Raw genomic sequence first — 25,105 nt, 5'->3', positions numbered from 1 at the left:
ACTGGGGCAGAAGTGAGTTTGTCAATAATGGACTCAAAAGCTTGTTGACACATTTGCGTCCATCGTCCTCCAAATGGCTCTTTGGGGTTGAGGTAATTCTCTGGCTTTACAGTTCGTCTCAGTTTCCTCTGAGAAGGTGGATAACCAGCAGTGAGTTCATGTAACGGCTTGACAATGGCCGAATATCCCTGGACAAAACGTCTGTAGTACCCAGCAAAACCAAGGAAAGATCTTAATTCCTTCAAGTTTTTTGGCACTGGCCAAGAAGTGAGTGTGGAAATCTTGTCCAGATCAGTTTCAACACCAGCCTGGGACACTACATGGCCCAGATACTTCACCGATGTCTGGAAGAACATGCATTTCTCAAGTGAAAGCTTCAAGCCAAAATCTTTGAGTCTGGTGAGAACTTTCATCAGGCGAGCTTCATGTTCCTCAAGAGTTGGTGCAAAGACAATGAGATCGTCAATGAAAACCAAGACTTCTTTTAGATTTAATTCTCCCATGCATTTTTCCATCAGCCATTGGAAAGTGCTTGGTGCGTTGGTAATCCCTTGTGGCATCCGATTAAATTCCCAAAATCCTACTGGGCAGACAAAGGCAGTCTTTGCCTTATCCTTCTCCTCCATCTCGATTTGGTAGTAACCCGACTTGAGGTCTAGCACCGTGAACCACTTTGATCCTGCAAGTGCGGAGAAGGTGTCTTCCAGTTTAGGCAGAGCATAAGCATCTTTGATTGTTTGCAGATTGAGTTTGCGGTAGTCAATACAAAGACGTATACTGCCGTTCTTTTTGCGTGCAACCACAATTGGAGAGGCAAATGGTGAGTCAGATTCTCTGATAACGCCAGAGTCAAGAAGTTCTTGCAGGTGCTTCCTGACAGCATCAAGATCTTGAGGGTGAATTGGTCGTGGTCTTTGCTTGAAAGGAGTTGGATCGGACAATTTGATTTGGTGTTTAACTTTGTTGGTCCTGCCGAAATCCAGATCGTGTTTGGCAAATACTTCAGGAATAGTGTTGAGTTTTTGAACAATGCGTTCTTTCCAGTCTGGAGTTAAGGGGGAATCTCCAAAGTTGTATGGTGGTTGAGATGGAGGTAACGACTCTATAGACTGGTCTGAATACTGGGTGGGTTGCTCTTTGGAAATGACCTCTTGGAAGGCGCTGATTTCTGCAATAATAGCTCGAGCTGGAATGTGGATTTCATGGTCGGACTCATTACTCACTACAACAGGCAGAGAATATGGCCGACGTTTAGGTAAGTCCACAAGGCAGGTTTTTACTAGGAGTCCACCAGGCAGAGAACTGGAGGTGGGGTGTTCCAGAATAACTGCTTTCTCACCTTGGAATAGCCTTGTGACCAGGCATCCCTCAAGGACAGTGGTTTGGCCGGCAGTAATCGTATGCGGTTGGTCTGACTTTAAGATTACAGGAGCATACTGGTCATTTGAATTCTGGATGTGGCGACACGCACGTGTGTTTGTTTGGGAAGCAGCCAGCGGGTAATGGAGCCAGCGCATAATGGAGGAAATGAGTGTGCCGACTAGAAAAATCAACCGAGCGTGACCGAAGAGAAAACAGATGACGGTTCCAATGCCGGAGAGATTGTCGAACGGAAGAGCCATAGAAGTTCCGTAGTGTGAAGGTGTTTCGGCTATTTCAAGTCTGACAAAAAACAGAGTAGCATGCACTGTAAATTGTGCCGAAAGCAAGTCTGGAAATACAATAAACTGGTGCATGCGTCACACTGCGCGCCACGTTATTGTTTCGGTGAAATGAATTTCTACAATACTGTTACTGTTAATTCTACTCTCTGCAGTGTTTAAATGCTTACATATACACACAGTTACTGTCCGTCCACACATACGACTCGGTTCTGCTTCTATGCCGCAGCTTTGTTTACTTTTTCCCACCGAGGCTTCTAGACTTCTGATTGGCCAACATTTCTGCACGGTTAGGAATCTAGCGCCACCTGCTGCTTTGGCATGTTCATAGCAGCGTTTTCTTTCATTTCTCCCTTTATGTGTGGACGGGATTATTTTTTTAAAACGAAAACGGAAAATCTCCGTTTTCAAAAATACCCGTGTACGTGTGGACGCAGCCTCAGTCTCTGACTGGAAGCGCTAATTCGTCATTCGGCTTTTGTCAGACTAAAGTAACTGTTAAAACTGTTTGAAAAGCTCAGCTATACTACAAGGAGAGATTGAGAATTTCCTTTTAGTTCTCAGTTTATTTGATATTGACAAAAGTTAGTCAGTTTTGTCTGTTCTTCTGTAAAACAAACTAAGATTTATTTTTAGAATTAATATTTTGTTTCTAAGTGGAATTGACAATTTAGTCTGTTTCGTTTGTTCTATTTTGAAACTTAAACGCTTTAGCGGCTGCCTTTTGTGTAGTTTGCAATATTTGCCTTTATTTATCTGAAAAAGTCTCATGTTCCTTAAGTACATCTACCCTGTTGAACTTATTATGGGAAATAAATATTTAAATAAAAACAAGCTGCTGATTATTTCACATTTTACTTGTGAGCAACGGCACATTTAAATCTTACAAATATAGTTATTTGGCTTATATCGTGATAGATATCGTTATCGCCTGAAATGAAAAAAACATATCGTGATATGAAAAAATCTCATATCGCCCAGCTCTACTTTGCAGCTTCTTCAATCTGGGAAGCACTGCTGTGCCAGTACTGACTTTCAGTTTGTCCAGACACCATCACATTTGCCTCTTTCCTTCACATTACTGTTTCTTTTCTTCCTTTTTAGATAAAACATAGATATCATCTTCATATCTTGAGTCTGCATGAGTTTTCTTTTCCCCCACATTTGGGATGCGAATGTATGTGACCGGTCTTTAGCAGCATACATAAAAATGATTAGGTGAAGCGACAACGTCAACTCTGGCCACTATAGTAAAGATGGAGGGGCAACATATTAATTTCCTCAAACTACTTTAAATTCATTGAAGAGAAGGCATCAACTTGTTGGAATACGTAATTAAACACTAATTGATGCATATTTATGAGTACAATATTGGTTTTTTTTCTTCTAAATAACCTAAAGAAATGACTCACTGTATTTTTAAGCTCCCATATTTCTTCGTACTTTGATTCAGAACATTTTCATACATGCACAAGAACTCACGTTAGAAATGCACAGTCACATCTGCTTGATTCAGTATCTCTTCTTTCCCTTTTCTTGCCAGTATCCTAGTCACTTCAAACTCTCAGTCCACCTGATGGCAGTCAGCCAAATGGAGGAGGCCAACCCATAAAAGCTCCATCCTGCTCCATAAAGCATTGACTAAAACACACTTAAACAACGAGCCAACAGAGAAAATGTGTTTTACGTCTTAGTTCAGAACCCCAGGGTGTGGATACATTAAGACATTGATATACAGTTCTGGTGAATTAAAGACCCTGAGGTTTTTTTTTTTTTTTTGCTTTATCAAGCATCTGGCGAATGTCACACAAAGCTAGTCAACTGTGTCCCAGCGTTTTAGTATTTAGAAATTAATTGTGTGTTCAACAGAAATTAGCCTACAAAGTCATGTTGCAGCATGTTTCTGTCATTGCTACATTTACAGGATAAATCCATCAAGAAGATGTTTATTTGTGCAGCAAAAGTAATAGTGGTACGACAACTGGGTTGACCTTTTTTATGTGCTTAAACAAAAACAAAACAAGTCTAAATGAATAACCAAGTAATTCTCAGGGTTACAGCTGGTTTACTTTGTGGATATTTGTGCTGCAGCCTAAATGCAGTGGTACACATAATAAGATGTTAATGACACCTTGAAAATTATTTGAATGGTATGGAGCAAAGCAACCAAAAGAACCAGTTATCAGAAGTGGCAGATTAAGTCTGAATTCCGCATACCCTGGAAAATGTTTTTCACACAGTATTGACTTAGGGCTGTTCGATATAACGATATATATCGGATGACGATATAAAAATGTCTATCGTTTCTTTTTACGCTATCGTTTGTTTCGTGGTGTCGCAAAATAAACTGTTTACGGCAATATTTTTTCATCGTTTTGATGGTCACTGTAGTGGCTATATTAATTTCTTAACGTTCTCTCTTTCTCTTTCTCATATATTTTATATAACCACACTATGGAGGGACAAGCGCCTGTTTTTATGCGTTGTGGTTAGCAACAACGACGGTAACAGCATCGGGTGTCCGCTTGTTTATGTTCCACATAAACCTTTCACAATAAAGCTCAAGATCCTGTTGAGACTTTTCAAACTAAACTGAATCACGTGAAAGAGCAGATTATTTACGGATGAGAATTAAATGGCCTTTACAACTTATGTCTAAAAATGTATAGTTTCATGCATCGGTTAAAAAACTCGACTCCAGCTACAGTACATGACGCGCAGCTGGAAACACTTCCCGCAAGACGAGCTGCCCGAGATTCACAGAATTTACAGAAAATGTTACATTTTTGTGATTTATATCGTTATCGGGACGATAGAATTCTTATATCGGGATATGAGATTTTGGTCATATCGCACAGTCCTAATATTGACCAACTTTGTTAGGTTCAATGAAAGACTCATTATTGATAATGGAACAACAGCTATTTCATTAGTGTCATTTTTGTATTTTTGTTTCTGTAGGTTCGTTCATGGTGGTGAATGCTTCAGGCCGGGCATCAGGTCAGAAGGCTCACTTGTACATGCCCACCCTGAAGGAGAATGACACCCACTGCATCGACTTTCTTTACTCTCTATCCAGCCGGGATGGAGCCAGCCCAGGCACACTCAATGTCTATGTCAAGGTGTGTGTTCAGTGTGTGTGTGAATGACAGGGCGGGAGCGGGTAGATTGACATATGAAGGGCTTGATGAAACTTGAACATGTACACAAACAAACACACCTCTGTTCTCTGTTAGGAGGGATGAAGTTAGCCCTCCGGCACTAAATATCTATCTGTGTGTGTGTGTGTGTGTGTGTGTGTGTGTGTGTGTGTGTGTGTGTGTGTGTGTGTGTGTGTGTGTGTGTGTGTGTGTGTGGCTGTGTCTGTCTGTCTGTCTGTGTGTGTGTCTGAGAGAGAGAAAGTAAGAGAGAGAAAGGGAGAAAGAGAATAAGTGATAGGTAGGTAAACAGAAAGTCATCATCTATTCCCTTTTAGCAGGGATCAAGTTAGCTGTAGTATAGGCTGCTAGATAGCAGAGCTCTTGATTTTTATGTAGTTTGTGGACTTTTAGAAAGAAGGTATTATTTTCAGCTTGCTTCTATTAATGGACTCAAAAGCTGATTACGAATACCAACCATTAAAGTAAGCTAACAGTAAACATTAGGAGTAGCTGCCATGGGATAGAACAGTAGTAGGTATGGACTTGCAAGAATGAATTTTTTATGTTAAAGTACGAATGCACTCATGGGCACCTGAGTAGAATTAAGAAGAAGCTATGGATGGTGAATGGAGATATGAAAAGACAGAGTAAAGAGGGAAACTGGAGAAATATAAAGCTGTGTGGAAGGCATACAAAGAAAAGAAATGGCATGAAGACACTGATGAAGGTATGGAAACGAGTAAGGAAGGTGAAATGCTACAGCTTTATTATACAGAAGCATGGTGAAAAACCCATCAAAAAAATTTGAGGATTTGGCTTTGAAAACAGTTCATGAGTGAAACGACTTTATGAGTAATGTGTCTAAATGTGAAATAAAAATGGAACATCATTGTCAATAATGGTAGATACAGCTGATAAAGTTAGTAATCCTGGAAATTATGTGTTTTCCTTTATACAGCTCTACATATTCAGCTGTCTCCATACTATGACGTCTATAACTTCTATAGTTCTATGACTGCAGACGTTTGTGCAATTGATTCAGACACGGCTTAAAATGCAAAACTATTCACAGTAAAATGTAATATGTCAGGTTATAATGGGAAACAGCATGTTACTGTTGGATTCAGTAGTTTTCTTACTGCAGTTTGTTAGTTTTACCCTTTTCTTCGTTTTATCCACTAACTCTGCTTTAATTAAACCGTGCCTCTTTTTCTCTCCCTGCCTGCAGGTGAATGGAGGTGCTCAGGGTAACCCAGTGTGGAATGCCTCTGATACTGTCACTGAAGGTTGGGTGAAAGCTGAATTGGCTATTTCTACATTCTGGCCCAACTCCTATCAGGTACTACAAATGCACACAAGTCCTCTGGACATACTCTCACAGACATTGTTTAGGTACTGTACTGCTTAGATGCACATAAATAACAACAAATATGTCATCATCCAAAAACACGTGGCTCTAACTGTAGGTTGAGCACAAAAGGTACATTTCATGACAGTCATTCTTTAATGACTTTCTCTGTTGTGTACGTGTGTGTGTGTGTGTATTGGTCGGTTTAAGGTACAGAGACATACCCTGCTGTGTTATTTTATGAGGCTCCACAAAAGCAACTCTGTTGTACCTAATGACTGAGCTGTGCTCAGTAAATGCAGGCACCCCTGTGTCTCACACAGATACAAGGCACAATGGTAATCAAAGTGAATTAAATGTCAGTGTGTCTCTGTGCATGTTTCCTTCCCTAATAAAGAGTCACCACCTGGGGGGGAAATAGCACTCAGTACAGTACAGAGTACTGGAGGCCACTGAGGGCAGAAACAAGTTTTAAAGACAATTTAGTTCCTCTTTTGAATTGTTTAACTGTTCTAGATCAATAATTTGTTTGTTATTGGAATATCATATCAACATAGAGTGCTAGATATTTGAATATTCAGATATTCCCCAGTGGGAATGCATCGAAAAATAAAAAAAAAATTCTGACAAAATCTCACTAGAAAAATATTAGAGACACAAAACTGTAAATAGTGAACAACATGTATGCTTATCAGGGTCAAATCAGCACCAGACTTTGTTTATATAGCGAAACAAATATGTGCAATCAATCAAAGTTGGGAATAGAAATCCCAATTTCACACAGTGACATGCTATTACACAAATCAAAATAATGTTGTAAATGCTTATAATTTCAAATTAAATTCAGTTTACCAACACTGTAAACAACATTGTCAAACTGTTGCTAATACAGCAAAGCTTTAGCAGTGACTGTGACTTTTAGAAACTTGATATGTATGCCAAAAGGGATTTATTTTTGAAGTAACAGAGGAGAGTAAAGACTTCCCAGAAGTCTTAAGTATTCAGAGTGAGTCGCAGCTGATACTGCTGAGAATCCTGACAAGTACAGCACAGAGGTGTGTGTGTGTGTGTAGCGTGCGTAGTGTGTATGAGTCTATATATGTGTGGGTCAGGAGTGCATGGCCCCTTGACAGCCCTGCTGACACCCTGTTCTCATCCTGAGAGTTTGCATAAACTCTGTTGGAAAATATAAGGGACTGTCCTGTTGGGAGAGTAAAATGAGAAAGACACAAAAGAGCAATTAAAAATAGGAAGGAAAAATAGAGGAAAATGCGAAAATATAGAGAAAATATGGGATGGTGGAAAAGTCTGAAAAGTACAACATAGATAAAGTGTGGAAGAAAACAGGAGGAAAAGTAGAGGAGGTTTAAATGAAGAAGAGAGGAAGAAGGCAGAGGAGAGGCAGCATATGTGCTTGGCATAAGGATGGAGACAGAAGGGATGAAGTGAAAAGAGGAATAGTTGCTGACTTTTAGTGGAAAACTCCCCTGGGGTTCCCATATGAGCTTCATAGGGATGTCAAGATGTTCCAGTTTGTGAAAGAAAGTTCTTATTTTTGAATTTCATTATAATGCTTGCATTTCTTTCATTCTTTCTTCCTTTCTTCTGTCTGGTCTAAGGTAATATTTGAAGCCGTTTCAGTCCAAGGCCACCCAGGTTTCATCGCCATTGATGACATACGAGTTCTGGCTCACCCATGCCGTAAGTGGGAGAGATTGTGAATGTGTTGTGATGGTTGACCCTGCACAACTGTAGCCCTGCTGAGCATCATCTGTTTTATAGATGTCGCACACTTACACACACAAAAACACAGCATAAAGGACAGATTGTGAGGGTCGCAGACAGATTGTAGAGAGCAAGGAAGAAGGTCCAGACCCAGGGTCTTCATCACTCAAATGTGACAAAAACACTTTGCTTCACAAAACTCTGGACTGCTTATTGCCACAGTCTGAGGTCTACTTACTGCGCCCTGCCTTCTCAGTATTCTGCAACTCCTGACATTCTCCTTCTGCTCCTATTAACTGTTTATGTTGTTTCAGGAATCAAAGTTTTACACTCAGTTTTACGTCTATTTTATAGATAGGAATCAAATCATACTTAGTCATCATATTAGAGCAGTATAGCTAAATTAATTGATAAATGATATTGCATTCATTTTGAAAGGATTATAAATGAAAATGAAAAGTATTTTATTTTTAATCACTCCACTAGTATTATCTTTGTATTTTATCTATGTTCGGTCTGTCCACCGTGGTTCTCTTGCTGATCCTCTCCTCAGCCCTTCTTTCTATCTGCCTTGTATCTTTCCTTTGAACAGCCGACGCAAAACAATCAGTTCACCTTTGCAAGCCACTAATCGTATTATTCAAAAAGAGAGCAAACATATTTACAGTGTAAGGAAAAACTAAAATCCAATTTAATTTTAAAAAGACTGAGGAAAAAGATGACTATAAAAATAATGAAAGATTTTCAAAAAAAGCAAATCTAAGTTTTTGCCCTTGTCATTTGCAACAAGCTGACCATTAATGTCAGGACAAATTATCATTGTTGAGTGATCGATGCATACTCTGTTAGTCTTATCTATGTCTGCAGACACCAAAATGAAATTAACCAGTCGCAGGCTGGTCTCAATGGCAGACCAAAGTCACCCAGCTGTCTGTCTCACTGACAGACCTTTGCATCTGTCTCATGGCCACAGAATTTCTCTGCCGTAGTCCAGACAATGTTAAGCTCTCCTAGAACTGAATTAGTATCGTTCATGGTTTCCCTGAAAGTGCTGTTTCTTGTTGCTAGCATGAATCTAGTGTGAACTCTTAAACTGTAACAGTAACACTTTGAGCAGCAAGCAATTTATTTTTTATTAGCATGTTAATTTTGGGTAATTGGGATATTGTTTATCATTTAAATAATTTATTTGTTTTTGCAGACTATATATGCATTTGATGACTTCAACAACATTGAATTCAACGTGTATAAAAAAAAGACCAAGAAGAATGGATTTATATTTATCCTGACTTTTACACATCTATATCATCAGCACATTGCTGTCTGTGTTGCAGGTAAAGCCCCACACTTTCTACGCCTGCAGAATGTGGAGGTAAATGTGGGTCAGAATGCTACTTTTCAGTGTACTGCTGGAGGGAAGTGGTCTCAGCATGATAAACTCTGGCTGCAGGTGAGTATGTTCACGTTAGTAAAACTGTGCATAAATGGATATATATACATATATGTTTGTTAAAAGGAGGGACAGAATACCACAAACCAAACCATATTTACCCAATTTACCCAACTTGGGGACACAAATATGAATATATAAAAAAAGTGTACTAACAGTATTACTAATGTCAACAACACTGCACATTTATAGACATCAGTACCTACAGTACGTACTGCTGTTTACACCTGGAACTTCTTCCTAGACTTTAATTTTAATGGACATATAGGATAAACGGGTATATATTTTTCAATAAACTAAAAGAAACTAAAAGAAAATTTAAACCATTGAAAGGCCAACATAACAGATAAAGTTATTATTCATATATTATTCTTAATTTTATTTTATAGTATTGTTTGGCGAACATCCCAAGTATTACCAGCTCTATTTCAGAATTGATTAAAACTCCTTGTTCTGCTTTGCACCAGTGATTCCATCCTTGCACGTGTGATTTGTTTATGCGCCTGAGTGTATATGCTGTGTGCAGCCATGCCTATGTACTCATTCTGCTTTACATCCATGTGCATTGGCAAGCTTACATGTTTTCACTAAATGAGTATGTACTGCTGAGAATGCTCCAAAGGAGATCAGTGACCCTCCTCACCCAGGGGGTCTATATCTGAGAGTATGATACCACAATCATACGCAAAGCAAAAAAAATGACAGTAAACACTTGGAGTCTTTGTTGAAAACTCTCTGGTCTTTTCCACCATGCAGCAATGGAATGGTAAAGACACAGCCCTGATGGTGACCAGGGTGGTGAACCACAGACGTTTTTCTGCGACCGTTAGCGTTGGCGACACATCTCAGCGCAGCACAAGCCGCTACCGGTGTGTCATCCGATCAGACGGTGGATCTGGGGTGTCCAACTACGCTGACCTCATTGTTAAAGGTACGTTCATCTGTTTAACTTCTTTAAACTACAAAAACAAGATGATTTATCTTTCATTTAAAACCAGAGCATCGGAAAGGAATTTTGATGGATATAAGTAGAGCATTGTTCAACAAATCAGATCAGAAAGGATGCAGTAAAGTGGGACAGTTTCTTTAGAAAGTGAGAAACAAGCCTGGGTTGTGGTTGTGTAGTTGCGTGTGCATTTGGCTGTTGCTCATTAGGGATGTGAGAATGCTGAGGATAGAATACTGAATAGATTTGAGAATAGTGCCTAGAACTCACAATGAGCCCTCATTCACTCAGTTTCTGCCCGTCTTTGTCCATCTTTTAGTTCATTTTCTTCCCAGTATGTTGATTCTTATTCCCTCCCTTTCCCACAATCTTCAAAACTCATACTGCTATTTTGTTTAGTTATTTTAAATATATATGAAAAAAAAGATTTTTTTTATCCTCTGAATGTTCATAGTCACCTAATTAAAAGATGATTTTGTAATAGTTTATAATAGTTTCTTCTTGATTAGGTCAAAGGAAGAGTACAGCAGTACTTCAGCAGGACTGCAGATAAAAGTTGGATAGAAAACCTTTTGGGTCATCTGTTATCATATACAACTCACAGAACTACTCAAGATATCCACATCCCAAAAAGTTGATTCTGTTCACCTGAACGTAGCGTTTTCAGTGGGATGTGTACATCCACTGGGTGATGTGTCCACTGGCCTGTAGGTGTAAATAGACTGCGGAGTCGTGGCCTGACGAGTTAGCTCTTCTGTGTTGTGCCATCCACTTAAGCAGAGGTTGTTTGATGACAAAACGTTTCTCCCACTGAAAACGCTATGTTCAGATGAACAGAATCAACTTTTGGGGATTTCCTTACCTGGATGATTAAGCAGGCATCAAGACAGAGATATCGAAATATTTCAAACCTATAAGAAATGTGTGATATGCACACAGGTGTGATGTAATGGGGTAGCTAAACATGCAATGTAAAATAGAGACAATTTAAACACTAGCATATCAACAATATAAAAGAAATGCAAGAACATGCAGAGAATACATCATGCTGCCAAACATAAAAAAACCTAATTGTCTCAGATAAGCTGAAACTATGCTTATAAAGCAAAAATAGAAGGTAATCATTAATCTGACTAATGCTAAAGAAAGTAGCAATGATTTGCTTACAAAACTGATTCTTTTTTCTGTCTCCTGCCTGCTTCTTCTTTTCTTCTTCAGTGTTTTGCTTTCATCTCTTCTCACCTCCTGTTTCCTCTGCCCCCGTAGTGTACTGTTCTGTGCTGTTCGACAAATCCTCTCACTGAGGACATTCAAATACTCTAATGCAATCTATCAACTCTGTGACAGGGTAAAAATATGAAGGAAAATCTGCCATTTAGCAAGTTATTCCCTCTCCCATGATTCTTGTGAACAACAGGAAATATGGTCCTGTCCTGCTGAGAAGGATATTGATGTACTGAGTAGGCTGGATAATATTGTTGTAAGGACTTTGATAGAATTATAGCATTGCAGCTATCTGTTGTTGTCAGACATAATTACATTCTTTTACCTCTCCCCATCTCCTTCTGTTGCACTGTGTTTTTAATTCTTTTTTTATAACGATCTTTGTCTCCACCTCCAACTTGTGGACTTCATGAAGTTCTGAATAAATAGGAAATAATCATTCATTTTTTTCAATGTTGACCTGATCGACGTAGCGCCTGCTAAAGGGCTTTCTGTCTCTCATGAAGTCTATAAAAGGGTTCAGTTAGTTATTGCTCAACATAGTGAATACTTGTATTTTAGCACTGATACTTAATTATATGTGAAGCAACACGGAAAAAGATGCGAACACCAAGCAATGTATGCTAATATGTTAGCCTATTAGCACTCTACGATTCTCTTAAGCTAGCTTTCTTGCAGCATGGCACACAACAAAAGTAACAGGTATTTTTTCCTGGCATTTATCCTTTAAGAAATAAAGTATAAGACCCCAAGCTCACAACTTTTATTCTCTTTTTAAGTGTCCTTGACCATGACACTGAAGCCCTATGTGTTCAGTCACTGTAGAGCTGAGTTTATGCTTGATCGCTTGACATTCTCCGGGGCTGCCTTTTGACAGCATCTTGTGTTGCATCCTGACCAAAGTTTATAACCAGGGAAAAGGGGTCCAAACACAAAGGAATGGTTTTCTGCAGTTATAGTGTAACATACCCTTCAGTCCATGGGTTCCACTATTTATCATATATAAATAGTATATATCTTGTGTTTATTTAAGAATAGAGTGCTCCCAGTGAAGCTTAAAGTAGATGTCTAGGATGCATTTCCCACAAACACACCTCTCTGCCCTAAAATATTTAGTGTGAAATATATATATTTTTTTATATGTATTAAATATATAATCGTGCGGCGCAAGGGGGATTGAACTGTGTTTGTTTTTAATGGAATTTGAATTGCATCACTGAAATCCGTTTCAGTGCAGAGGCGCTCCGGCCTAAATTATGTTCTCAATGCATATTTGGTTTGAATTATGCTGTTAACCTTATTTGGTGTGAAGGATGTTTTAATCTGAAGGGAGGCTGGAATGTGTAGCCTGTGTGTGTGTGTGAGTGTGCTGTTTTGATTAGATGATAGTCCAGGGACTGAAATTGTCATTACCATCTGTTAGCAGAACGCACAGACTGTACTCCTGAGAACATCCAAATGTGTGCGTATGCGTGCGTGTGTATTGCTTACCTTACTGAATGTGTCTGTGTGCATGCGTGTGTTTCTGTGTCTTACTCCTGTGTGTATGTGTTTGTGTTTGTAGCTCAGGTGCTGTCAGCCATGCATTGTGCCAGGGGAATAGCCCATGCCAACACAGTGAACGAGCGAGAACAGAAAAATTAAACACACGCACATGCATGAACACACCTCCCCGAAGCCCTGTGTGCACAGTGTGTGCTGCTAAATGTGTGTAAATGTGGCATTGTCCTTGATTCACACGTTAGTGTACTTGTGAGTTTTCTAATCTATTCATTCATGTGCTGTAGAAACATCCTGTGTGGCTTAATTTCTCTCTGGGCGTGTGTATCATCATGCCTTTTCATTTGTGTTTTCACATGTAAGGTATCGTAAGGTTTTCAAATTAATTTGTGCAGGTATGTGTGTGTTTGTGTCTTCTTCCAGGCTTTCTAAGTGAAATCAGGGTTAATTAGTGTGTTGTTCAGCCAGGTGTGACAACAGGAATCTGGAGAGACTCTTCTAATCTGACAGCACCCTGTGTGACTGTATGTCTGTCTCCCATACATGCTCATGCATGAATATTCATTTTGTGACACAATAATGCTGACCAGCTGAGCAGATGATTTCTTCCTTGTTGACTAAATTAGAAAAGACAGCTGAAATGAAATGTTCTGAATCAGCCGAGCTACTGCCTGGTGGAGGTAAATTTCTTTATTACTCAGTACAGTTAAACTCATTACAGCTAAACCTATTCCAGGATAAAATGACTGAACTGAGCAAAAATTGGCATGTGTAGCAACTTTCAAGTAACTCTTTTTGCGGTGTTTTGTTTGCAAAAAAATCGGACAATACTGGGGAAGATTTGGGTTCTATAATACTGCCAGAGCCAAAGAAAGACATTTTACCCACTGGTCTTCAGATTTTAACATTCATCTGAAGAACGTGGAGCAAAAGCAGACGGAAGTCAGGCTTTTTAAGTATAATGCACAGCTTTACACCTCTTCTGTCATCTTTCCATCATTCAGTGTCCATATTATTGTTTCACCTTACTTCTTTCTTATTCATGCCTCTGCCTGACTTCACACCTCTCTTGAAGTTAATATACGGCAAGGAAAACATGCAGTGACAGCCGTTAGTTGTCAACAGCACCTCCTCCTCCTCCACCTCCTCGCCTCTTTAAAAGCATTACATCTTTGCATTAAAGATAACCTAGTGTGGTTGTTCTTTTGTGTCATGTATATGTGGTTATAATGGTGCTTGCTCATATTAACACTAAAAATAAGTATATGTAAGTGGAAATGGTGATAAAGTCACTAACATACTCCTCTAGAAGACAAAGGGGACTAGATGGGATTGGAAGAATAACTGGAAACTGTAAATGTAAAATGAATGCACTGTCTCCAATACACTAAGAAAAAATCCAGTTGCAGTTAAAAAAGCATGTCAACAAAATGACTGAAAGCATGCAACGCTTCCACACAAGCCAGGCACAAAGTTTCCCAAACAGACACTCACGGCTATAGAAAGTTTAGCAAAACACATACACACATCTACACCCACACACACACGCACACAGATGTTTTTCAATGCTCCTGTGCGTTTCTCATTTGTATTGCTCTTGTAGAACAGATGCAGTCAAAGCCCCAGGGCAACAAGGTCTCAATCATACCCCCGGCTGTACTTGTGTTTGGGTGTGTGTGTGTGTGTGTGTTAAAGAGTGAGCAAGCCTACATGCTGACATGTCTCAGGGAGTATGAATTTAGGCTGTATTTGAGTTGTGAATGTGGTGTATTGTGCATGGGCATGGGCATCAGTGTGTATGTGTGTACTGTTCTGTCTGTCATAGATAAGACTCAGTGGGGCGTAGCAGAGATCCAGGAGAGCCACTGACAGCCAGTGCCCTGTGGACACCATGCAGAGTGTGTGTAATGGTTATGTGTGCGAGTTCCCCAGGAATATGGCCACATTTTTCTAAGTCTCCCTCGGTGGTCATAAAGCTGATTGTAGTCCAAGAATTAGACCTAGCAGTGCCACTGCAATGTGTAAGGGTCTCTGAGTGTGTATGTGTGTGTCTGCATACTGTATATGTGTGTTTGTCCATAGAGCTTTCAGTCGCCCAAAGCACATTCCCAGCATCTTCTGTGTGTCTGTTCCTTGATAAGGAAATCAATAGGAGAGTGGACAGCTCAGCTGTATGTGTCAGATCTCTAGAAACTCACTGACGCTCTGAACCCCCACTGGGTGTGAACACAACACAACCTTCAATTTATAAAAATAACTGTTGGAAACTATGTTAGACTTCCAAGTGAGGAGTTTTATTCCAAAATGAGATGTCAAACATTTAAAAGGCAGACAAATGCGATGTCAAACATTCACACGAAAATCAATTTCCAAGTTTTCCAAGCAGTTGTTTGCAATAATATTTGCACAAATGATGCCATCTTCTTAAAGCCTTAACTTATCTACATGCACAGTTCATTCTGTAAACAAACCTGACATTCATTTTAGATGGTTTATGCCCTCAAGATATTAGGGAGGCTTTCATAGTTTGACATAGAACACAAGTGTCAGAACAACCAGCTGTAAATACTTATCAAAACAGCATTTCTGTGAAAAATACAACAAGGTAATGCGAATGTCATGACTGTGTTTTTCCACTGATAGTTTGTGAAAATGTGCATTAAATGTACATCAACATGAAATAAAAACACATCAAGAAAGTGAAAGATATTATTAGTTTTTTGCCCAGATAAATAAAATGATGAAAAACTAAATAGAAATAAAACCCAATCACTGTGATTTATGAAGGTCTTATTATTTAGTCAAATTACCTTTAAGCAAGCATGGGAGGAAGTGTATCCAGTAATTCTGGAAAAGGGAAATCAAAATGTAATAGTTATCTCACCAGCTGTCATGGTAATGTGGCCAAATTTGTTTGTTTTTTTAAAGTCATTACCTGCAAAACCTTTACTCGTGTAATTTGATCTTTTTTTGGCATAAAAACTGATAGATTACTCGAACTTGGATTGCAGAAGAGCTGCACTGCACTGCTGCAGCTCAAGAAAATAAAAAATGGATAACAAAAAAATAAAATGTTTATTAGTTTATCATACTTTCATAAGTTTTGTAAAGATGAGCTCCCCGAGGAGAGAGGAAGTGTAAAAAAAGTGTGCAAAGTTGTTTGTTTGGCTACATTGGGGAGTATGTAGGTTTCTGTGTGTGTGTGCATGGAATAAGAAGGGAAGCTTAAGCCAGTGTACACTCCGCCTGCCTCTTTAACCAGGTTCTTAGGGCTTGCCTTAGGGTGTGTGTGTCTTTAAGTGTGTGTGTGTGTGTCTGTGTGTCTGTGCATGCGTTGTGTTGTGTTGTGTACACTGAGCAGTTTGTCATGTAATTGGTATTCCATGTCCATTTCTCTTTCATGTGCATCTCCTTCTCTCCTTGTGTGTGTGTGTGTGTGTGTGTGTGTGTGTGTGTGTGTGTGTGTGTGTGTGTTAGTACAAGAGAGTGGACACTTCACACAGAATTTCTGAAGAGAAATATAAGTAATGCATGAACAGGTACGGTGAATAACGGACGAGAAGGACTGCGGGTGAGAAAAGGAACGAATTGGACAGAGAGAGGAAGTAAGAAGAGGGTCAGCAAGGAGTGAGGGAAGCAGGCAGGAGAGGATGCAGTAAAGGTGAAAAGTTGAAATCAGAAACAGGACAGCACAGATGAATGAGTAAAAGAAAAATGTGTTTACAGCAGAGTTCAAAAGAACAAGGGAGAGGACCACAGAAAATGAGGTGAAAAGGGGGAAAAGTAAGAAGAAAGTTTGGGCGAATCAAAAGCAAGAAGATTTAATTTATCACTGCAATGATAACTGGGGAAAAAAACAGAAACGGTAAAAAAACAGAAGTGAGAAGCAAGGAGTAGGGAAGTCAAGCAGGTAGAAGTTGACTGTCATCTTTATGGACACTTTGACGGGACGTAATGTGGCGCAATCCCACAAATTCTAGTGAAAAAAGATTCAGGAGGCTGTGTCTGCACTCATGGTCATAATTACTATGAAAAAATAACACATACCACTGAATTGTTTCCCCGGTGACAGCATTATGTGAAACCTTGTCAGATACACTCCATACAACACGAAGACCCATCATAGTCTGTCAGACCAACCGCTGTGGTCTGAGAGGTACTGATAACACAATCTATCCTTATTTATTCCATTTCCATAGTTTAATATTTTTCTGCAAAAAGTTTCAACAGCATAAAGACAGCGTATGCAAATGTCGAAAATGCGCAATTATTACTTCTGTTGAAATTTAAGAAAGGCATAAAAACATTTGCATAGGGCATGTTCCTCTGTGTGTTTCATAATGCTCCAATGTTTGCAGTGGGTGAAAACAGACGTTTATACAGGTCTGCAAGACGGGGTTTGGCATTTTCTTGCTGAAATAGACTTCTGGATGGCACCGTGTCACTCCTAAACCCGTATATACCAGCAGCATCAATGTGGTTATCACCAGTATGTCATCCATGGCACTAACACTAACTTTTGCATCAGTCAGTCTCAAGTGAGCTTGAGCATATAAAGGCTGGCAACCTTTCTGGATCTTGTTTATAAATGTTTTATTGTTTGCACGATAGAGCTTTTAACCTCGCCATCTTATGTTCTAAGAGACTAATCCCTCTCTGGGACTTCTGCAGTTGGGAGCATCAATTTCAAAATTTGCTTATATTCTTAGAAAAACAGCCACATTTGATACATTTGTAAGACTGAGTGCAGGATTTTACATTGAAATGAATGTTCAAAACAACTAATCTAACATGTTTACATAGTATTGGTAATGGCAACATTAAACTACCTTAAAGATGGAAACACTGTTCTGTTCCCCGAACACCCCCAAGCTTTCCTCCTGGACCTGCTGCGCATTACATGACTACAACTTAATTTGATATGCATGTTATGATGTAAAATTGCTTTTCTCTATTTGATTTTATTACCATATTTGTACCAGGTAATGTCTTGGTATTTGGTTAAATAATTCCAAATAAGTTTGTCAATACTAAGTCCTGTTTACTATAATTTCACAGTAGTTTTACACTGCACTGCTATGACAGTCATTGCTGACTACTTTAGCTACAGGAGCTGCTATCTGCAGAGGAAAAACAGCTTTTATCAAAAGTAAGTGAAAGCGAGTGGGGCTGTGCCAGGCAGTGGAAACAATGCTAAAACCAGGAGATACTGAGGACAATGGGAGGACAAGTCAGTGGACCGAGTTTACACCAAGTTGATGAGTGAGTCAGAAATTTTCCCTTCAGGTAGAATACATTCACAATAGTGAAAACCCATATTAAATTTGAAGCACACAGGCTGGGCCATCAGAATACAGACATGTATTCTAAATATATAAAATCTTTGTCTCTTAAATGTTGTCCAACCTAAATGAGCAGAAAGGAAACATCATAGTTATGAATTAGATGCTTTTAGGTATGCCTCGGTCTAACAGGTTTGTTTATCTTGCTTGTTCAAAGATTTAAGACAGCACCATTTAAAAATGTGACATCCTTATGAACTTTCTTCTTTTTGGATTGCTGCCTTTTATAACAATGAATTATCTGATATCTTAGTTCACATGACAGGAGCAACAAACAGAGTCCCTTGATATTTCAGCTGCATAGTCTGATAACTGTCATCAGTAAACCCCTGCCTGTTGATCTTTAAATGATAAGGAAAATGAATTGGTGTCTTTGCAGTGTTCTTCAGCTCGCTTAAATTAGAGGTTAGAAGTGACACCAGCTCTTGTGAAATATCTCTGCAATTTGCATAATTACAGTGCTGTTTCAAAGAAAAAAAAGTGTTGGTTGACAAAATTACATCACTTTAAAGAGTGGTGCTCAGTGTTCTAGAAACACTGAACGATGAACCTGGAAATCAGAGATAGAGAAGTTTGAAATACTAAAAAACTATCCAATATAAATTTTTTCCACTCAAAAAGCTGCCATGTGGCAGTTATCATTAACACTTGGCAAATTCTGTTGATCTTATCATATCTGAATTATGCTATTCTGTGCGCATGTGAGTGTGTACGTGTGTCTTATCTTTGCTATGTGAGATGAACTGAGATGAAGTTCAAGGAGCTGCGAAATGGACCTGCAGTGTATTACTGATAAGACAACAATTTACAAGGAGATTAAGCAAAAAGTGAAAAAAAATCACTAATATGGGGAAAGAGAGAAAAGAAAATTGTCTTTTCAAACTTTCACATTGTTCAAAACATATCCTTTAACAACATATTCAGATTTTTGTAAATAAAAGACAACTCCAGCTTATTTAATAGCTACTTGATAAAGTTCATTTTTGGGGATTTTATTCTGCATGGATTATTAAAAGGAAAGAAAACCCATATAAACGGGCCAGATAGAGGGAGAGGAAGCAGTTCATGGACAAAAGAAAAGAAAAGTCTATTATCATCTTGACTGTCATTACTCCTTCTTGCTCCACTGTTGAAATGGGAGAAAAACAGATTTTGGCAGAGTGACTGTCATTTTTGGTCATTTCAACAGATTTTTCCATCTTTTCCGCCACTGGGGTGATATATTTTCTCTCCTCTGGTGGGCTGAAGCCTAATGTCACTCAGTCTTTCACCCACTGTACACACACACACGTTTGCAATCTTATAATCTTTCACTTTCCAAGAACATGGCTGAGCAACATATATATACAGTGGGGCAAAAAAGTATTTAGTCAGCCACCGATTGTGCAAGTTCCCCCACTTAAAATGATGACAGAGGTCAGTAATTTGCACCAGAGGTACACTTCAACTGTGAGAGACAGAATGTGAAAAAAAAAATCCATGAATCCACATGGTAGGATTTGTAAAGAATTTATTCGTAAATCAGGGTGGAAAATAAGTATTTGGTCAATAACAAAAATACAACTCAATACTTTGTAACATAACCTTTGTTGGCAATAACAGAGGTCAAACGTTTACTATAGGTCTCTACCAGGTTTGCACACACAGTAGCTGGTATTTTGGCCCATTCCTCCATGCAGATCTTCTCGAGAGCAGTGATGTTTTGGGGCTGTCGCCGAGCAACACGGACTTTCAACTCCCGCCACAGATTTTCTATGGGGTTGAGGTCTAGAGACTGGCTAGGCCACTCCAGGACTTTCAAATGCTTCTTACGGAGCCACTCCTTTGTTGCCCGGGCGGTGTGTTTTGGATCATTGTCATGTTGGAAGACCCAGCCTCGTTTCATCTTCAAAGTTCTCACTGATGGAAGGAGGTTTTGGCTCAAAATCTCACGATACATGGCCCCATTCATTCTGTCCTTAACACGGATCAGTCGTCCTGTCCCCTTGGCAGAAAAACAGCCCCATAGCATGATGTTTCCACCCCCATGCTTCACAGTAGGTATGGTGTTCTTGGGATGCAACTCAGTATTCTTCTTCCTCCAAACACGACGAGTTGAGTTTATACCAAAAAGTTCTACTTTGGTTTCATCTGACCACATGACATTCTCCCAATCCTCTGCTGTATCATCCATGTGCTCTCTGGCAAACTTCAGACGGGCCTGGACATGCACTGGCTTCAGCAGCGGAACACGTCTGGCACTGCGGGATTTGATTCCCTGCCGTTGTAGTGTGTTACTGATGGTGACCTTTGTTACTTTGGTCCCAGCTCTCTGCAGGTCATTCACCAGGTCCCCCCGTGTGGTTCTGGGATCTTTGCTCACCGTTCTCATGATCATTTTGACCCCACGGGATGAGATCTTGCGTGGAGCCCCAGATCGAGGGAGATTATCAGTGGTCTTGTATGTCTTCCATTTTCTGATGATTGCTCCCACAGTTGATTTTTTCACACCAAGCTGCTTGCCTATTGTAGATTCACTCTTCCCAGTCTGGTGCAGGTCTACAATACTTTTCCTGGTGTCCTTCGAAAGCTCTTTGGTCTTGGCCATGGCGGAGTTTGGAGTCTGACTGTTTGAGGCTGTGGACAGGTGTCTTTTATACAGATGATGAGTTCAAACAGGTGCCATTCATACAGGTAACGAGTGGGGGACAGTGAAGCTTCTTACAGAAGACGTTACAGGTCTGTGAGAGCCAGAGATTTTCCTTGTTTGAGGTGACCAAATACTTATTTTCCACCCTAATTTACGAATAAATTCTTTACAAATCCTACCATGTGGATTCATGGATTTTTTTTTCACATTCTGTCTCTCACAGTTGAAGTGTATCTCTGGTGCAAATTACTGACCTCTGTCATCATTTTAAGTGGGGGAACTTGCACAATCGGTGGCTGACTAAATACTTTGTTGCCCCACTGTATATATATATATATACGTACGTGTTGAAATGGGAGGGCAGAAAGTGAGCACTTATGTCATTGTCATGCAGGTGCATATGCTGTTTCATGACTGTGGTGCATGCAAATGGAAACTTAATGTGTCTTTTTTTCCTACCTAGCTAAAAGGGTCAAGACCACTATAGACATGAAAAATGTCTACAGTTTTCTCCTTTTATGAAATGTTCACCTAAAGTTTCTCAAAGATTTTATTTTATTTTTTTGCTACCAGCGGGTGTGTCAAAAATTCATCTACTGAAAAATTCAATTTTGAGATTATTTTTCTAAATATCCATTAGTTAAAAGACTAGTAGGGCTAGTATATATGTGTAATCTTTTAATCTCTCTCTTAAAATTAGAAAATAGAAACTATGTAGGCTTTTGATTTTCTGAATACCAATTGGACATTTTGAGAAAGTCTAGTATAAATGACCTTGAGGTCTTAATAATGGAGAGAATCTATTATAGACAGAAAAATCTCTACAATGCAAACACACACACAGAAACAGCCAATGCTTTTTGGTGTGCACACTAATAAAAACTACAATAAGTAAAGCAGACTTAGCACACGCAAGGACATTTTTTTTCCCACTGTACAAAGAACATTACTTAAGGTCTTTTGTTTTTAGCTTATTTGTCTTGACACAGACACATCATGAGCCTTCTTTAAACACCATGCTGGGATTATAATACAGTGTAGTAAAAAGTAGATCCATATACTTTGTTCCCGCAGGGTGTAGTAACATGAGGCACGATGAGTCTTCAGACAACAAGACTCCAGAATACAAAAGATAAAACCTTTTGGGGCTGCGACTGCTGCAAAAACATAGACATAAATACTTACACAGTGGTCTTTATGGGCCCAGAGTTACGCGCTGTTTGCCCGCTGTATCCCAATTTCTGTTTGTTTTTACTACAGTAGGTATGTGGCTTCTGCAGAGGCATAACAGAGCTCTGCAGGAAGAGCTCAGTGGAAACGGCCTATTCTCTCCTCTTGTTTATATTCATATCTAACTTTCAGTAGATGAAAAGCATTTTTAACCATTTAGCATACAGTTTGTGGTGTTAGTGAAACATGTAGGAGAGAATCTGACTCATTATAACACCTGAAAAGCTGTTATTACAATTATTTGTTTACAGTTTCAGTGAGCTTTCTGCATTTTTCAAATATCAAGATTTGGTTATAAGATCAACTTTTTGGTAACTTAACCTGCAGGAAATAATAATAATAAAAAAAGATTCCGTCAGGTTAAATATACTGTTAGTTTCTCTATGTATTTTTGAGTCTTGTAGGCATTCAGAGTGCCTTAGACACGTTCTGTTTCCCGTATGAATGACAGAATTATTGTTGGCTGCTGCATTTTTTTTCTTTGTAATGCAATGTTTTATGTCTTGGGAGTTTTTTAAAAGGCTAAAACGATGAATGTGAAAAGCAAAGCAGAAGAGGAGGGCCTTCAAATCCAGAGACAAAGAGGAGTTGAAAAGGGTGCAGAGAGAGCTGAGGGGACTGATAAGGAATGGGAAGGAGAGCTACAGGCAGAAGATGGAGAACCAGCTTCAGCAAAACAACGTTGGTGAAGTCTGGAGAGGCCTCAGAACCATCTCAGGCCACAAACAGCAGAACTCTCTGCCTGGGAGGGATGTGAGGTGGGCAAATGAACTGAATCATTTCTTCAACAGATTTGATTCAACCATGAGACAGTCTACAACATCGGCTGCAGACTCACCCACCCCCACTGCTGCTGTTCCACCTCTGACACCTCAGACACTTCACACCTCCTCTATTCACCCTGCTCACTCCTCCCCACCCCCAACAACAGCATCCAATACACACTCAACACAAGGCTCCAGCCTGTCTCTCTCAACCACCCAGGTTAGGAGGGAACTGAGGAGGATTAATGGCAAGAAGGCAGCGGGCCCAGATGGCATCAGCTCGAGGGTCGTCAGGTCCTGCGCGGACCAACTGTGTGGGGTGATGGAGCACCTCTTCAACCTGAGCCTGAGGTTGGGAAGAGTCCCACAGCTCTGGAAAACCTCCTGTGTTGTACCAGTGCCAAAGACTTCACGCCCCAAGGACCTCAACAGCTACAGGCCGGTGGCTCTGACATCCCACCTGATGAAGACCCTGGAGCGGTTGGTCCTGGCTCAGCTTCGGCGCCTAACAAGCTCATCACTGGACCCACTTCAGTTTGCCTACCAGCCTGGCATTGGAGCGGATGATGCCGTCATTCACCTCCTACATCGTTCCCTCGCTCACCTGGAGACCGCTGGAAGCACTGTGAGAATCATGTTCTTTGATTTCTCCAGTGCCTTCAACACTATTCTTCCCTCGGTTCTGAAGGACAAGCTGGAGAACTCTGGAGTGGACCATCACCTCACTACCTGGATTTTGGACTACCTCACCGACCGACCACAGTATGTGAGGACTCAGGGCTGTGTGTCGGACAGGGTCGTCTGCAGTACGGGGGCCCCACAGGGAACCGTTCTGGCTCCGTTCCTCTTCACCATCTACACTGCAGACTTCTCCCACAATTCCACCCAGTGCTTCCTGCAGAAGTTCTCTGATGACTCTGCAATAGTCGGCCTCATCACTGATGGGGACGACAAGGAGTACAGAGGTCTGACTCAAGACTTTGTGGACTGGTGCCAGCTGAACTACCTCCAGATCAACGCCAGTAAAACCAAGGAGCTGGTGGTAGACTTCCGCAGGCACAAGCATTCTCCACTGCAACCACTGAACATCCAAGGTATGGACATTGAGGCTGTGGACAGCTACAGGTACCTTGGTGTTCATCTGAACAACAGACTGGACTGGACTCATAACTCAGACGCCCTCTACAGGAAAGGGCAGAGCAGGTTGTACCTGCTGCGGAGACTCAGGTCGTTTGGGGTGGAGGGCCCACTCCTGAAGACCTTCTATGACTCTGTGGTGGCTTCTGCTATCTTTTATGGTGTGGTCTGCTGGGGCGGCAGCATCTCTGCTGGGGACAGGAAGAGACTGAACAGGGTGATCCGAAGGGCCAGCTCTGTTCTAGGATGCCCTCTGGACCCAGTGGAGGTGGTGAGTGACAGGAGAATGGCGGCTAAGCTGTCATCCCTGTTGGACAACGTCTCCCACCCCATGCAGCAGACTGTGACAGCACTGAGCAGCTCCTTCAGTGGGAGACTGCGGCACCCACGGTGTGGGACGGAGAGATTTCGCAGGTCTTTCCTCCCCACTGCTGTCAGACTCCACAACAAAGACTTTAACTGAACAAACACACACATCCACACATGTGCAATAACACTAAGTGCAATAATCCTTTCTGGCATCGTTGTATTTTTACTCAGTTGTATATAGCATTCGTATTCTATTTTTATCTTATTGTATATTTTTATTCTATTTTATTCTACTGTATATAGTATATTATTTTATTCTATTCTGTACAGCTGTGTACTGTATTTATTCTTATTGTATTCTAATTTTTGCGTCATAACTTTTGCACTGTCCACTTCCTGCTGTGACAAAACAAATTTCCCACGTGTGGGACTAATAAAGGTTATCTTATCTTATCTTATCTTATCTTATCTTATCTTATATGCAAATATAATTTGTGCAGGTTTAGAGAAGTCATTTAACTAACAAGAGCTACATTTGAAGTCTGTTGTAACACAATTTTAACAAGGGCCTGTCTGCCAATCATAAAAAAAACTCAATGTCAAATATTTCTTCAGAGTACTGATTGCACAAGAGTGATTTTCAGCTCGCTGGTGCAGCATTTGTCCTGCTACTTTTTAAAAGCATTGTTCACTCTCACCA

General features: G+C 40.1%; 1 protein-coding gene across 8 annotated transcripts in view; it reads left to right on the top strand.

The window, feature by feature from the left end:
* The window catches only part of ptprt (protein tyrosine phosphatase receptor type T), a 336,999-nt gene that overhangs the window by 81,770 nt on the left and 230,124 nt on the right, over positions 1 to 25,105 (top strand). For all 8 annotated transcript variants that reach the window (XM_080890788.1, XM_080890791.1, XM_080890787.1 and 5 more), the window contains exons 3-7: positions 4,623 to 4,783; positions 6,030 to 6,140; positions 7,769 to 7,850; positions 9,209 to 9,324; positions 10,081 to 10,255. In XM_080890788.1, the coding sequence (XP_080746914.1) occupies positions 4,623 to 4,783; positions 6,030 to 6,140; positions 7,769 to 7,850; positions 9,209 to 9,324; positions 10,081 to 10,255 (645 nt within the window). The remainder of the gene's footprint in view (positions 1 to 4,622; positions 4,784 to 6,029; positions 6,141 to 7,768; positions 7,851 to 9,208; positions 9,325 to 10,080; positions 10,256 to 25,105) is intronic.

Source organism: Rhamphochromis sp. 'chilingali', assembly GCF_963969265.1.
Source record: "Rhamphochromis sp. 'chilingali' genome assembly, chromosome: 9".
In the NCBI taxonomy this organism is placed as follows: Eukaryota; Metazoa; Chordata; class Actinopteri; order Cichliformes; family Cichlidae; genus Rhamphochromis; species Rhamphochromis sp. 'chilingali'.
This window is presented reverse-complemented; position numbering and strand designations above follow the sequence as displayed.